Raw genomic sequence first — 14,021 nt, 5'->3', positions numbered from 1 at the left:
AAATTTCATGGAGTCGAGCCGACGTATGAAGTGGAATCACGCATGCGCTAGCTGTACTGCACTGTACTGCCCTTCGCAGTTCGTACAGGAGTGCACGCGATTACCTAATGCGAGGAAGAATGGAAGACACTTCAGGCTAGCCAGCTCCGTGGTTCAATCGGACATACAGAATCGAAAGCTGTCCCTCAACAATATGGCTGCCAAGTGGCACTTCCTTGCAGGGGCCCACAGGAGTTACCAAACGCTACATTTCTGGGGATAAAGTGGCCGGGTCGTGAAGCTGACTACTCACATACAGGGTCCTTAGAGATAACTGTAATTTTCTTACAGATGGCAGATGCTGATAAATATTTTCAGTTGCAGTTACAGCAGTTAGCAAGCAGTTCGAAGCAAGGCTGTGGAACCCACTTTCCTGTCCTGCAGATCTGTGCGGTGTATGAAGGGTCTGAAGCATCTTGTAGGTTACGTAACCATCATCGCCATTAAAAGGCTACCAGATTCTATTTTCAATTTGCGATGAGGATTAGAATTGCTATATTTGGGATTTCGCTGGAAAAACAGGACTTCCCTTACGTGAATTTGCCTACTTAAGCTATGACGCAGCCCCAGTGATCTTTTATGTGGACAGTTCTATTGTTATTATTCTTTCGTTTTATTTCTGTTCTTTTGTTAGTTAAGAACTGATTGTACTTTACATGTTTCCCGCTGTCGCCATGTTTGTAGTTGTTGACTTGACAGCATTTCACACAGATGTAGAGTGTTTTATACGTTTCGATAGCTCAGTTGGTAATGGGCAACCGGGGTTCGATTCCCGGCAACAGATTTTTTTCTTCTCCGTAACGTCCAGATCGGCTCTATGGCAAACGCAACCTCCTATGCACTGACTACGGGGACTGTTTCGTTGGGGGTAAAGCAGCCGGGGCTTGAATCTGATCACTTTCCTCCATCTAGTGCCGAGTTCAAGAATGGTGGAGCTATACTTCCACTCCCCATACGTCTTCATGGGACAGTGCTTAATTGTATAATTGAGTACAGGAATAATTTCACTTTTCCTTAGCTGTAATGGTTCGTTAGTTGCCACAGTAAAACCGAAATCTAAAGAAAATCTTAGCGCGGCCGTCATATTGCTTTTTTACATTAACGAAAGTTGAGTATTTTCGAACACTTATTTGCCGCATATCATGTCAGGTGACTAAAGTGAGTGAGACAGGCCTCGCTTCCACCGTGTTATTATTACTGATTGTAGGCCATTAAAAAGTACAAATTTAATTGGCATACTGCTTATACCAAGTCGGTAGAAATGAAGATAATTTAAGGACAGAAAATTATTTATTCTGTGACAGAGTGTTTGAGTGAACGTTTCGTTGCTGTAATCTATTAGCTGGTGTACGTCGCGGAGTGACTTCGTACTGCTGCCTCATTACTTAACCATGGAGATGTCAGAATTACGGTCTGCTATTTGACAAGAGCTCAGATTGCCAGTGTCAGACAGGACGGAGCTGAAAATCAAATCCCAGAAGCTCCTCTGTTCTCTGGGAGCACATCGATATGTCACAAAATGCGATAGAGGATATTGGCGGTTTCTTGTTACATACAGTGACCCTAACCGGGCATTTATGTCTGTTAGATTGAAAAATGTGGGTTCAGAGACATAATTCACAGTACTTTGAAACTGATCTCTTAATCACTTGTTTGTATACAAATAATACCCACGAGGACATTCGTTTTCAGTGTCTCGTGTTGTATTTCCATGTGGAAGCGACTCTCACAAATGCCTTGCTTGAGGTATCTTCTTAAAAAAATTCCATACTTTGCAAAAATCATGCGTTTATCAAGTTATTCCCACAATAATTCAGTTATTAAACTCCATCGACTCTAAGAACTACCGATCAGAGTGGTCGCACGGTCTAAGGCATGAAATGTCTTCACCCGCTCGAACATTGAGATGGTGGGTTCGAATCCCACTCAACGCGTCGATGTTTCTGTTTATTCTGTGTTAGGTAGTGACCTTGCGAGGGCCTCATCCCCCGTCCAAGGAGTCCTACCGTCTGTTTTATATAATGAAACTGCAGTGAAACGTAGTTTTTCACGGATGCTCTATGCTCCAAGTGGGANAAACTTAACCAACAAAAGCCCTGTGCAAGTACATTTGAATTGCCTAGCAGCAATATGAATACTGGAAATATGTTAAAAATATTATCTAGCAACTTTCTATTGATAGCAACGATGTACGTTACCAACTAACGACGTACGCCCATCCCCATGGTATATTGAGTGTAGTTATACATGAAGGTTAGAAATATTCCGCGGCTCTTATTAATTAGTAAATGATATATTTTTTATACAAAGCATTGGACAGGTTAGGATATTAGGTAATAAGGAACTTATTGATTTAGTCGTAGGGTAGTCAAATGTAACAGGGTACGAGGAATCGAACGCATAGCTGACAGGAGAGATAATAACTTTAGTGGCCTCTAGGGTAACCAAGGCGAAGGTGGAAGGTTAACATTAGGATGGATCGTAGCGAAGTGGGTTATGAGGTTAGATGGAGGATGGAACGGGGCCAGGATCGTGTTAAATGAGATTTCATATTAAACGATGTCAAATCTTGGGGTTAGTTTGTTAATTAATTCATGTCGTTATGCTTTTCTGCGCGCCTGAGCATCACGTAACACTGCGTTTCTTTCGTCGGTAAAAATGTTCGACATGTGCTGCGCTCTGGTAGAGTACATTTAACTATTTGATCAGTTTCTATTATGGTCGGACAGGCAAAGTCGAGAAAGGTATAATGGTATAGTGAAAGCAGTGGGCGCTTTTGAATGTGGTGGTTTGCATTAGTATGGAAATAAAGAAGGGGATAATGATTTTGAATACTGTTTTGTAATATAATAAGTGGGTGCCCAGACAGTATTCTGTGGTTTTGTGCTGCCGTAAGAGTTATGAAGTATGGCCGTCCAACAGACAAGTTTTCAAAAGAAGACCAAAAGCAGAATACCATATATTCCTGGTTCAAGACCATCCATTAAAAATACTCAGCTCTTGGTTTCATCAGGTGTGCCTTCATTTGATTGTGTGATAGGTAATGGTTTGAACTTATATCGACCTTGTATTGTGTATGTTATCTGAAAGCAACACTGAAATTATTGACTTTTTTTCTTTTGCTGATATCTTCTTTCAAAACTTGTGAAACTGTATGTGTGATATGGAGTAGGTATCTACTTTCTTCTGAACTATGCTCAGCTTGAATTTAAAATTACACTTCAGCGTACATATACCTTATTTGTCTCTAATTGCAGTTGTTTTTACCATGTATGCCCTTAATTTTTTATTCCCTTTGTTAACCTTGAATGTATTCTTACTCATTTTACAGGTGGAGGTATTCCTGTTGGAACATTAGTGCTCATTGGTGAGTATGTGGTTTCTCTGAAACATTTAAGTCTTCATATTAGTTCATTTTACACAAGGACAGGGCACACCATACCATATTTCGCCTGTTGTCCTTGTTATCTACCCTGAGGCAGCTCGAAAGTCTGTTCGAAAACAGTGAATTTAAAATATTATGTTTGGTTTAACCATGACAGAATTTACTCACAGATAGTGCAACAGTTTTGAACACAGTTTTTTTGTTTTTGTTTTAGAGGAAGACAAGTATGGAACTTATGCCAAACTTCTTGTCAGATACTTCCTAGCCGAGGGAATAGCGTGTGGTCATTCTCTCTTTGTTGCAAGTCAAGATTTAAATTGTGAAGCCCTGGTAAGGATTGCTGTTTGAGTTAATATCAGTATTTCTACACGTTTGTACATAGTGTTCAATTCTAAAGGGTTCTACTAATCATATATCGTACTTAAGATTGCTGGGTTTGTGGATTTTTTCAACGTACTTGGAACAGCTCCAACTGAACTGGTGCATCCATATGGTTTAACCTGAGAACATGAAACTTCCAGTTTCTGAAATTCTGTAGTCCATTCAGGATACAGACAATGTACAGAGTCCAGAAACTGTAATGCTGAGATCAGTATACAGATGTGAACATTTCCCATTCTTCGCACTATCATAATCGCAAATGTGCCCATTTCAGAATTGATAGATTCAGTGCTGCCAGCATTATCGCTTCTATAATTTAAGGCTCTACACTTTTGCTGTTAGATTTATTGTAATGATGGTCAAACCCTCCCACCTTTTAAGTTTCTTATTCCTTGACACCACCAGTATCGAAACAATACAGCATCGATGATAGACTGAGAACTCGAGAAAACCTGCCCTGGTGCAGAAACCCAGGCTGCCAGAGTGGGACACCAGCAACTACACACAAGAGCTGTGGCAGGGCTGGCATGGCATTGGGAAAAAATGTTTATCTGGACATTTCAGTAGAAATTACTGTTGCATTTGGTTTTGATTTGAGTCTGCATTCTACCCGAATACAGTGTTCCTTCCATACAGTTAGTTATAATGTGCCTCTGAAGCCATTCTCTTCTGTGATATTCTTACTGTATCATGAATGAAAGAGCTTGAGATTTCAGGATATTGTGGCGGTGAATATTAGTGGGGTGTGATGCTATGTTGTTGGTCTGATTGGAGAGAGCAGGTTCCTCTGGGACATTGGGACCCCTCCGTGGCATCACATTCCAGAATAAGATGAGCCCCATCCATCACTTGCTTACGCGCACTCGTTATTTTAGTTTGTGCCACATCAATTTTGCCTCATATGTGTTGTTTCAGACAGTTCGTGTGTACGTCACTTAGTCCAGCATGTAAAGGGCACCAAAGTGCCTGGATATCAAGATGGCCCAGGTCTCGGTATGCCCCTTTGAATCTGCTGTTCTGATAAATACTCATTTAGGCTGTCACAGCATTCTGTTGGCATGTTACCAGAACTTAAAGAAAATACAGCAATCACTGACTTCAGGATCTTACGTTCAGTAACAGTTGATGGGAATTTAGTTCTTGGGTTCTTGTACTGCGTGGGCCCTGTTTCCAACATTTTGGAGATACACATGGGCTCCACCTGCCGAAGTGTGCCCGGTGGTCAGTTTCTTTGTATGTACGGATCTAAGTTTAGAAAAGCCACGGAGGGCAGGAAGGAAGAGAACAGCTTGATGGTCTGTCTGGGCCAATAGGGACAGTAGACCAGGAAATTCCACAAGGAAAGAAGGAAGAAGTGGCCCTCTTAAGGGCCTTGGAGTTCATCAAAAAACCACTGGGAGCTAGTGTTCCCAAGCCTGCCTACCTTGTGCTGTGGGTCAAGTGCCACGGAGAGTGATGGGTTGGAGGTAGGATTCGTTGGGGGCAGGAAGGAAGCGAACAGCTTGATGGAGCCCCAGCACCTTGTGCATAGACAGATTGCTGCCGTCACAAGAAGTGAACTGCACTAACTATGTGGGTAGACTTTTACAGCTTCTATTTGTTCTGCTTTTCATATTACTTTTTACAGAAGAGCTATACTTGAAGACGCGCAATAACTTTTCAGAATATTGTCAGGTCAACTCCACTGGATAGAAACATGAGTGGAGTGTAATGCTCTGTTCATAGCGAAAGTTTCATATTACATGTTGCATTATGTAATATGTATTTAACCCCCGCATAATTTTACGACATGTGATAGTGTACCATGCACCACGAGCTACCCTACTTGTTTGTTCTAAGTTGTCCGTTTCCTGTATGGTGTAGTCTAGACCCCGAAATTCTGAGTGAATACAAAATAAGAGGTTCACCCTTTTGGGGAGAGACGTACTTATGGGCACTTCCTGTAGATGTTCTCCCCTCATGATTTCAAAAATCATTTTAATTGGAATCCTCATTTAGAATTCCTATGACCATCCAGTGCTCCATACGTCTGAATGGTCAAACTCTTCTTTAAGGACGACGAATCAAATGTCGATCCTGAATCTGACCACGCCCTCAATAGGCGTATCTTTGGGTGTCCAAGCACCAAGTTCGGGGTTCGAATCCCTTTAAAAACTCAGGCTTTGCCAGCCACGGCGGACACCACGCCAAACTTTTGACTTGTTCACTTCGGTCGGACTCCTCGCCAGTTTAATCACTGTCTTCACGCATTTGTGTGTTATTACTGAACTTCAGTGCGGCATCATCGAGTAGCACACTCAGCACCTCCCTGGAGACTACCTCTCACTACCTGCCGAATCCTACCGCATTGGTGCATAGTGCACTCACATCCTTTTGTTCATTTATCAAGTAACTATAATTAATATTCCTATTGTAACCTTGTTAAAGCATATGATTCAATACATCATTCTATTAACCTGAAAACCGACTTCCGAAGACTTGAATTTCAATTCTTAAGTGCTCCAACGATCCCAGTCCACAAGACTTCCGCTCGGTCTACAAGTACATCCCATCACTATCCTTCGGGATACAACAATTAGTCACAATGTTTGCCATCAACATTTAAGTGGATGACAGTGGTACTTTTCAGTTTTTGTTTTGGTGGTTCCTTACACTGTGGAGTCAGGAGATAAATTTATATTGTTTTCGTCAGGTCCGTGAACTGCCAGCACCTGTACACCATGATGATGCTGCTCCTACAAGTGAACTTGATGATAAAATGACCATTGCGTGGCGATACCAGAATATGCGAGAGATCCAGTCTTTCTCAAGCAATACTAGTTTTGGTCATCATTATGATTTAACAAAGTCTGTAGATCCTGACATTCTGAGGACGATAGACACGTGTTATTGGACTGGACCCATAGAATGCAGGCAAGCTGAAGGTAAGAGTGTGTGAGTGGCTTTGTGACATAAGCACAATTGAAACTTAAGGTGTGTATATTGTATTGTTTTCATTCAGGTAGGTTTAAAAATCCTGCCTATTATGACCTGCTGTGCACAATACAGCGTAAGATTGAAGAGGGTCAGTTTGGAGTTGAAGCAAGTCCCGAGAAGCGGAATATGCTTCGCATTGCTGTGCATTCCTTAGGCTCTCCTCTGTGGGCAGAGCAGACTCACCAGAAGTCAGACCTTCCAATATTCTTGTATTGCCTGCGCTCGCTCCTCAGGTCTGCATATGCTGCTTGTGTACTTACGTTGCCCTCACATCTGTTCCAGGTATGGCAATAACCTTCACATTTATCAGTGCCTATTAATGTTGTTCTGCTGTTGCGGATGCCAATATTTGGTCTTTATTTTGTTATGTTGACAGGAGACATGGGTCATAAAGAGATGTCAACATTTATGTGATACTGCAGTGAGACTGGAGTCATTTGCAGGTTCAGAAAAAGAGACCAACCCAGTTTATAGGGATTACCATGGTCTCTTCCACATAAATAAGCTCTCCGCCATCAATACTTTGATGCCACATGTGCCAGAGAGTTTTGATCTCGCTTTCAGGTTGAGACGAAAGAAATTCTCCATTGAGGTCAGTCATTTTCAATAATCTTATATTCTTGAATTACTTTAAACTGATACATAATATTGGGTGGTTGGTTTCTAATGCTGCACTTTGACAAGAAGGCTTCACATTCACAGTATCTCAGTTATGCTCACTTCTTGGATTAATCTTAAAAGGTAACAAAGCTCAAGTCTATTCAACGTCTAAACCTTCATTTAAACAATTACATAAGAGCATGATCTGTTGAATTATAATACTATGTACTTCAGAGACAGCCCGACATTTTTGAAGAATATATACATATTGTGTCTGCGGTAGCATAATTGGTTGAGGCACTATGCTACAAGCCGGAAGGTCGCGGGATCGAATCCTGATGAGGTCATTGGATTTTTCAATTGACCTAATCCTTCCAGCCGCACTATGGCCCTGGGGTCGACTCAGCCTCTAACAGAAATGAGTACCAGGAATGTTCTCTCCATCTTTGAGCCGATTGTCTAGAGAAAATATGGGAGCCTCGACGTCCCACAACCCAATGGGCCTCCACAGCCTGTTACAGGGATAGCTTTACCTTTATTTACTCTACTTATATATGTATATTGTATCCATCTTTGGGGCCAGAGAGTAAGCCAAGCAAGAAACCAGCAGAAGCAGGCACCAAACTTTATTAAAGGTAAAGCGATGGGAAGTGTACTGCCTGCTTTGTAGTCACACAGCAGAAGAAAGAAGGTGGACATGGTTCTTGCTGCATTGAGGGGAGATGATGTTGCTAGCACTGAGAGGGTAAGCAAGAAACCAGCAGAAGCAGGCACCAAACGTTAGTAAAGGTAAAGTGATGGGAAGTGTACTGCCTGCTTTGTAGTCACACAGCAGAAGAAAGAAGGTGGACATGGTTCTTGCTGCATTGAGGGGAGATGTTGTTGCTGGCACTGAGAAAGTAAGCAAGAAACCAGCAAAATCAGTTGGTAAGTAGCTTGTTACCCACTTCTACTTGTTTCCTGCTAGGCTTACACTTTGACCCTGAAGATGGAGGCAGTATGTTCCTCCAAAAACTTCAGGCTGTCTCTGAACTGCCCAGTGTTACAACCCAGGGGACTGTACTCTTTGTGGCCATCAGATGATAGCTTTAAGTCCAAGAAATAATTAGACACTTTGCATTCAGGATACAGGTATTCAGGATTGAAGACCAGGTCAGTAATCCAGACATTTGAAAATGTTTGAACTCCTTTCTACTATTTTCCTTATATTTCTATATTTTTTGCTTTATTTTCTGTAACCTTGAGATTATATGGTTGATTATGTAAATTGTGTTCTGATGTTGCAGTTTTTGGTTTATGTACTTGCAGAAACTACACCTGCCACCGGAACTTCAGGGGACAACACAGCGAGAACAAGATGAGTTGCCATCTGTAGCAGGTGTGAGTTGTGGAGGAGCAGGAACAAGGAACCTTCTTGACTTCTAAGTCCATGTCACTAAATAATATTGGTGAGGGCTGTATTATTGTAGCAGTTCACAAGAAGGGTGATAAAACTGACTGTACTAATTATCGTGGGATATCGATGTTATCAACTTCATACAGAATTGTATCCAGAATTCTTCTTTTAAGGTTAAGTCCATACATAGATGAAATTATTGGGTATCATTAGTGTGGGGTTCGACATAGCAGAACAACTACTGATCAGATATTTTGCATTCTTCAGGTACTGGAGAAAAATAAAAGGAGTACAACAAGAAAGTACATCAGCTATTCATAGACAACATATGATTCACTATCATGTCCATCTTCCATAGCTTAGATCGTTTACCCAAAGAATCCATCCAGGTCCGAGGTGCTTTTGACATTTCATAACAAGCTTATTTTTTATGGTGAAGAGTTGTTAGGCCCACACCCAACCCCCAAGCTCTAGGACCACCCCTCTCAGCTGTCTGCCACTGCTTATTCAATATATTCACGGCTATCCTCCATATATGAAGACTGTTTCCTCCATCTGCAACCTGAGGACATGCCATGACATGTTGTCAGGTGAACCACCTAACATGGATAAAGAAAGACACAGGAAATTTAATTGACACTGGAAAGGAGGTCAGTCTAGAAGTAAACACAGAGAAAACTAAGCATATGTTGCTATCTTGTCACCAGAATGCAGGGCAAAATCATGACATAAAGATAGTTAATACAGCCTTTGAAATGTGTTACAGCTCACATATTTTGGAATGACTGTGACAAATCAAAACCTGATTCAGGATGAAATTAAGAGGAGACTGAATTCGGAAGGGAAATGCTTTGCTACTATTCAGTCCAGAAGCTTTTGTCTTCTCATCTGCTGTCTAAAAACATAAAAATTAGAATATACAAAATTATAATTTTGCCTGTGAAACTTAGTCTCTGACCTTAAAGGAGGAACACAGACTATGAAGATGTTTGAGAACAGAGTATTGAGGAGAATATTTGGACCAAAGAGAATGAAGTGACAGAAGGTTGGAGAAACTGCATAATAACTTGTACTCTTCTCCAAGTATAATTAGAATGATCAAGTCAAGGAGGATGAAGTGGGCAGGGCATGTAGCATGAATGGGGGAGAAGAGGAATGCATATAGGATGTTAGTGGGAAAGTCAGAAGGAAAGACCAGTAGGAAGACCAAGATGTAGGTGGGTGGATAATATTAAAATGGATGATAGAGAGATAGGATGAGGTGGTATGAATTGGTTTGATCTGGCTCAGGATAAGGATCTGTGGATGGCTCTTGTGAACACGGTAATGAACCTTTGGGTTCCATAGAATGTAAAAAGTTTTGAGATGGTGTCCCATTGTAGCAGTCTGAGCGTCTGTGAACATAATGGCTATTGTGTGTTCCCTTGTTAATCTGCAGTCATCTGGGTGTGTCACAGCAGTTGTAGGGGGGCAGCCTACCTGTGCACTGATCCGTACTTCCTTCTGCTTTTGATCTAATTCCATATGAGTTTCCTTCCTGTTCATCTTCCTCCCCCCTTCTGGCTTTGCCATCACCCTGCCCTTAGCCATATTTATTTCCCTTCAGTTCACCTGTACCTATCAGTTATGAAGTTCCAGCACAGTGCTTGTGGTTCAGTCATCAGCGTGACGGGCTTAAGACAGACAATTGTGTGACGTAAACATGTTGTATACAGCACAGGTGTATCCTGAACATACAATTTAATTATGAAGTGGACAGAATTAAACATAGGAAAAGCTGTCCTTGTTTGCTGCAACCTTGTGTTTCTGGTGAGTGGTAACACTGCTGGTGATTGGTCTCATAAAACTTGTTTATTTAATTTTGTAAACTTTGGGTTTAATGCCATGTGACGTACAGCAGTAACTGTGGAAATATATGTGCTGCAACAAGTACATGCATTCCATATGCTTTCTTTACAATTTTCTGTATCTCGCTGTGCTGATATTCACTCATTGTAGGTACAGATCTGTTGTTGCAAAGCATTAGAACACTACATAGAGACAAATCAGTTTGCCTTTGTGTTTCATTAAATATTAGCTCATTCATACTTCAGTTTCTCACAGTGGCGACTCTGAAGATTACTGTGTCCTGGGTGAGACCATATAGTCTCGTAGATATTTACCAGTGTTTTTTCAAATACCCGGCGGAGGTCGTCGAATTTTTAAGGGCGGAAAAATTCAGGGAACAAGTCCTCCGGGAGGGACTATAAGCCATGGGTCCCGTGGTGTAGCTTTACGGCACATCAAAGGAGGTCACTGAGCCAAATTATGGACGTTTCCCGCCCAACAGTAGTCTATAATACCTCTGGTAGATTGAGGAAGCATTATAGATACCTCTCAGCTAGTAGAGCCGGTCTCGCTGCCTGGGCGGGACTGATGGTAAGCACCAGTACTGGTAGGATATAGAGACTGGTAGAAATCATAGAGGGAAGCACAATGGACCAAGACAGGTCTAAGTGCATGGGGAAACCCACCCTCTCCAATAACTAACTAACTACCAGTGTTATATTTTAGCGTCCTGTTGCACTGATTTAAGTCCATGATTTATTTAAACCGTCTTGCAGTGCATACACTCATCTATCTCCTTCTCTCACTCGCACTACATGTTTTGGCATAAAAATGTCATCTTCAGGTGCTTACTCAATCCACGCCAAACTAGTTCATTTATTTTAGTTTATTTAGTTATTTTAATGTGAGGACAAGGCATGCAATGAACTAGTTTGGCGTGGATTGAGTAAGCACCTGAAGATGGCATTTTTATGCCGAAACATGTAGTGCGAGTGAGAGAAGGAGATAGATGAGTGTATGCACTGCAAGACGGTTTAAATAAATCATTAACTACCAGTGTTTTGGTGGAACTTCCTACCTCCATCTTCAGGGTAGATGAGCAAGCCATGCAGGGATTGGAAGGACAAGGACTGGGACTACGTAACATTGCGCTACTGTGCACTGTTAGCATACACATGCATGTACCCAATTGTCATGCTCAGTATGCAATGTACATTAATCTGATGCAGGGCATTTCAGCTGTTACACTTTCATATTGACAATGAAGCAATAAGGGCCACCAAGTATAGCCAGCTATATGTGACGGACTTTGTTCCTTCATTATCAATACAGTCCACATCCCTCTCAGAGACTGGGCACCGTCACAGTGCATTGCACCCTGTACTAGTAGCCTCATAAGTATGGGGGAATAAAAGAAATTTCTTTGCTTGGTAGTTCGTCAACTTAAAACTGCAGTGCACCTTTTGTGCCAACCTGTACATATTATGCACATACCCCACTTTTATAGCGAGGATATTTGGCAAGTGTTCCAAGACATAGCCACTGATGTGACAGGGTTCATTGCTCCGTCATTGACATTTTAATTGATGACTGTGATTGTTTGTGTGTTGCAGCTGTCTGGTCTTGCTCTGGTGGTGGTTGGAGCAGTGCTGCTAACTGATGTCCCACGTGTCCTGCTGTCCCGTCTGCTGGGGTCTAACCACATGCCCACACACCCTCTCTTCTATTATATGGCTCTGGGACTAATGGGCACAGGCTTGTTGGTTTGTGCAACTGGTGTTCTTGGTTTCTGGGCTGCTTGCCTTCACAGCCATTGTCTTCTTGCATTGGTAGGTACTGATACACCCCAATGTGTGGGCGAGGCTGCTCCATAGCTCAAGCGGTTAGTCGCTGGCTTCCCACCGTGGCAGCCAGGGTTCGATCCCAGGTCTGGTCAAGTGGGATTTGTGATGGACAAAGTGGCGCTGGGGCAGGTTTTCTCTGAGTACTTTGGTTTCCCCTGCCAATCTTCATTCCACCAGTTGCTCCACAATCACCCTCACCTATCATCTGGGGCTGGTACAATTGGCCAGAAGTGGCCGCAGTACAAGGGACTTAATCCCACTCCACTAACAATAAAAAAAATGTGTGGGTGTTTAGAGTTAGGTGGATTACTGTAGTCTTTGAAGTTACATGTCAGCCATAACAAATTTAGTTCTACAGAGACTGTGAAAAGGGAAGACAGCACCTCCCCACCTCCCACACACAGACACACAGTGGAGGCCCACAGTAAGTTCTGTTTAGAACTTGCAGACTCTTTCTTTGTTGGATGAGGTTCTCACGTTGGTTGGTGTCTGTTAGGAGCAGAAGCAGTAAGTCACAGGTGCTGAGAACACGTTTCTTCACACTGGTTTTTTTTTGGGGGGGGGTGCATGTCTTACTCTTCAGTCTGGAGGGTGTAAGTGGCAGGTTCCTCCAGAATGTCAGTTGACTTTCGATGGACTACGCGTAGATACAGCTTTTCATAACCACTGCTTAGTTAAACTTATGGTGACTAAATGTGTATCAGGTGTGCAACACAGTCTTATGTGGGAGCCACATGTGTGGTGTGCTTCCCCCACTCTTGTGTATAGGACTCAGGCAGGCAGTACAATGTCAAAACCAGCTTTGGTTTCCATGTAGCACCACAAAGCTTTTTTGATTTATGGACCTGTTAACTCTAGGTGGTACAGATCACAGCCATGAGTGATGCATCAAGAGATCTGTAAAACAGCATGCGATTAAGAATCTGTTCATAGAAATGTAATTGCTTTGCTTTAAATGTGTTGTAGTTCCTGTTTCTCCTCGTTGTGCTTCTGCTTGGCGAGAGCTCGGTGGGTGTGCTAGCCGTTGTGTGTCCGGAGTACGTGGGTGTCACCGTGACTGTGACACGACTGGCAGAGTCACTACAGAGAGCTTATGGTGTCCCAGGGAAGGAACAGTTCACTGCTGCTGTTGATCTTGCGCAGACACTTGTAAGAACAACTTTATTCCTTCCCTCTAAAATTAATGAACTTGTTTTGTTGATTGTACTGCATAGTATGTAACAGGAGCTAGCGGCCTCCATAGTCTAGGGGAAACGTTCCCACCTCATGACTCAAGATACGCGGGTTCAATTTTTAAGGGCAGAAAAATTCAGGGAACAAGTCCTCCGGGAGAGACTTTAAGCCGTGGGTCCCGTGTCGTAGATTTACGGCACGTAAAAGATCCTCATGTCTCTAGGAGACCTCTGAGCAAAATTAGATAACAATTTCCCGCCCAAGTAGTTTCCAATTCCTCCGGTAGATGGAGAAGTTATTGGGTACCAATGCCAGTAGAGGGCCAACCTCGCTGGCAGAAAGGGGAGATAGCGGGCACCAGTATCGGTAGGGTATGGCGACAGTAGAAATTAAAGGGGAA

The 14,021-nt window shown here is 42.4% G+C and overlaps 1 protein-coding gene across 1 annotated transcript; it reads left to right on the top strand.

Moving 5' to 3' along the window:
* Nucleotides 1-2,449: 2,449 nt before the first annotated feature.
* LOC111870932 (elongator complex protein 4) lies at nt 2,450-12,305 on the top strand. The gene is made up of 8 exons (XM_023863578.2): nt 2,450-3,079; nt 3,371-3,406; nt 3,639-3,754; nt 6,498-6,729; nt 6,807-7,063; nt 7,158-7,373; nt 8,690-8,829; nt 12,218-12,305. The coding sequence occupies exons 1-7, from the start codon at nt 2,947-2,949 to the stop codon at nt 8,804-8,806; spliced, it is 1,107 nt and encodes a 368-aa protein (XP_023719346.1). The 5' UTR covers nt 2,450-2,946; the 3' UTR covers nt 8,807-8,829; nt 12,218-12,305.
* The last annotated feature ends 1,716 nt before the right edge of the window (nt 12,306-14,021 follow it).

The sequence above is a fragment of the Cryptotermes secundus genome, unplaced genomic scaffold (assembly GCF_002891405.2).
Source record: "Cryptotermes secundus unplaced genomic scaffold, Csec_1.0 scaffold928, whole genome shotgun sequence".
Classification (NCBI taxonomy): Eukaryota; Metazoa; Arthropoda; class Insecta; order Blattodea; family Kalotermitidae; genus Cryptotermes; species Cryptotermes secundus.
The sequence above is the reverse complement of the archived record's forward strand: the minus strand, read 5'-3'. Positions and strand labels throughout refer to the sequence as shown.

Excerpts from the sequence above, each read along its gene's own strand:
- LOC111870932 (XM_023863578.2), top strand. The coding sequence starts at position 2,947 with ATGGCCGTCCAACAGACAAGTTTTCAAAAGAAGACCAAAAGCAGAATA. Across the intron at positions 3,080-3,370 it reads TTCATTTGATTGTGTGATAG|GTGGAGGTATTCCTGTTGGA; the intron begins GTAATGGTTTGA and ends CTCATTTTACAG. Across the intron at positions 3,407-3,638 it reads TGGAACATTAGTGCTCATTG|AGGAAGACAAGTATGGAACT; the intron begins GTGAGTATGTGG and ends TTTTTGTTTTAG.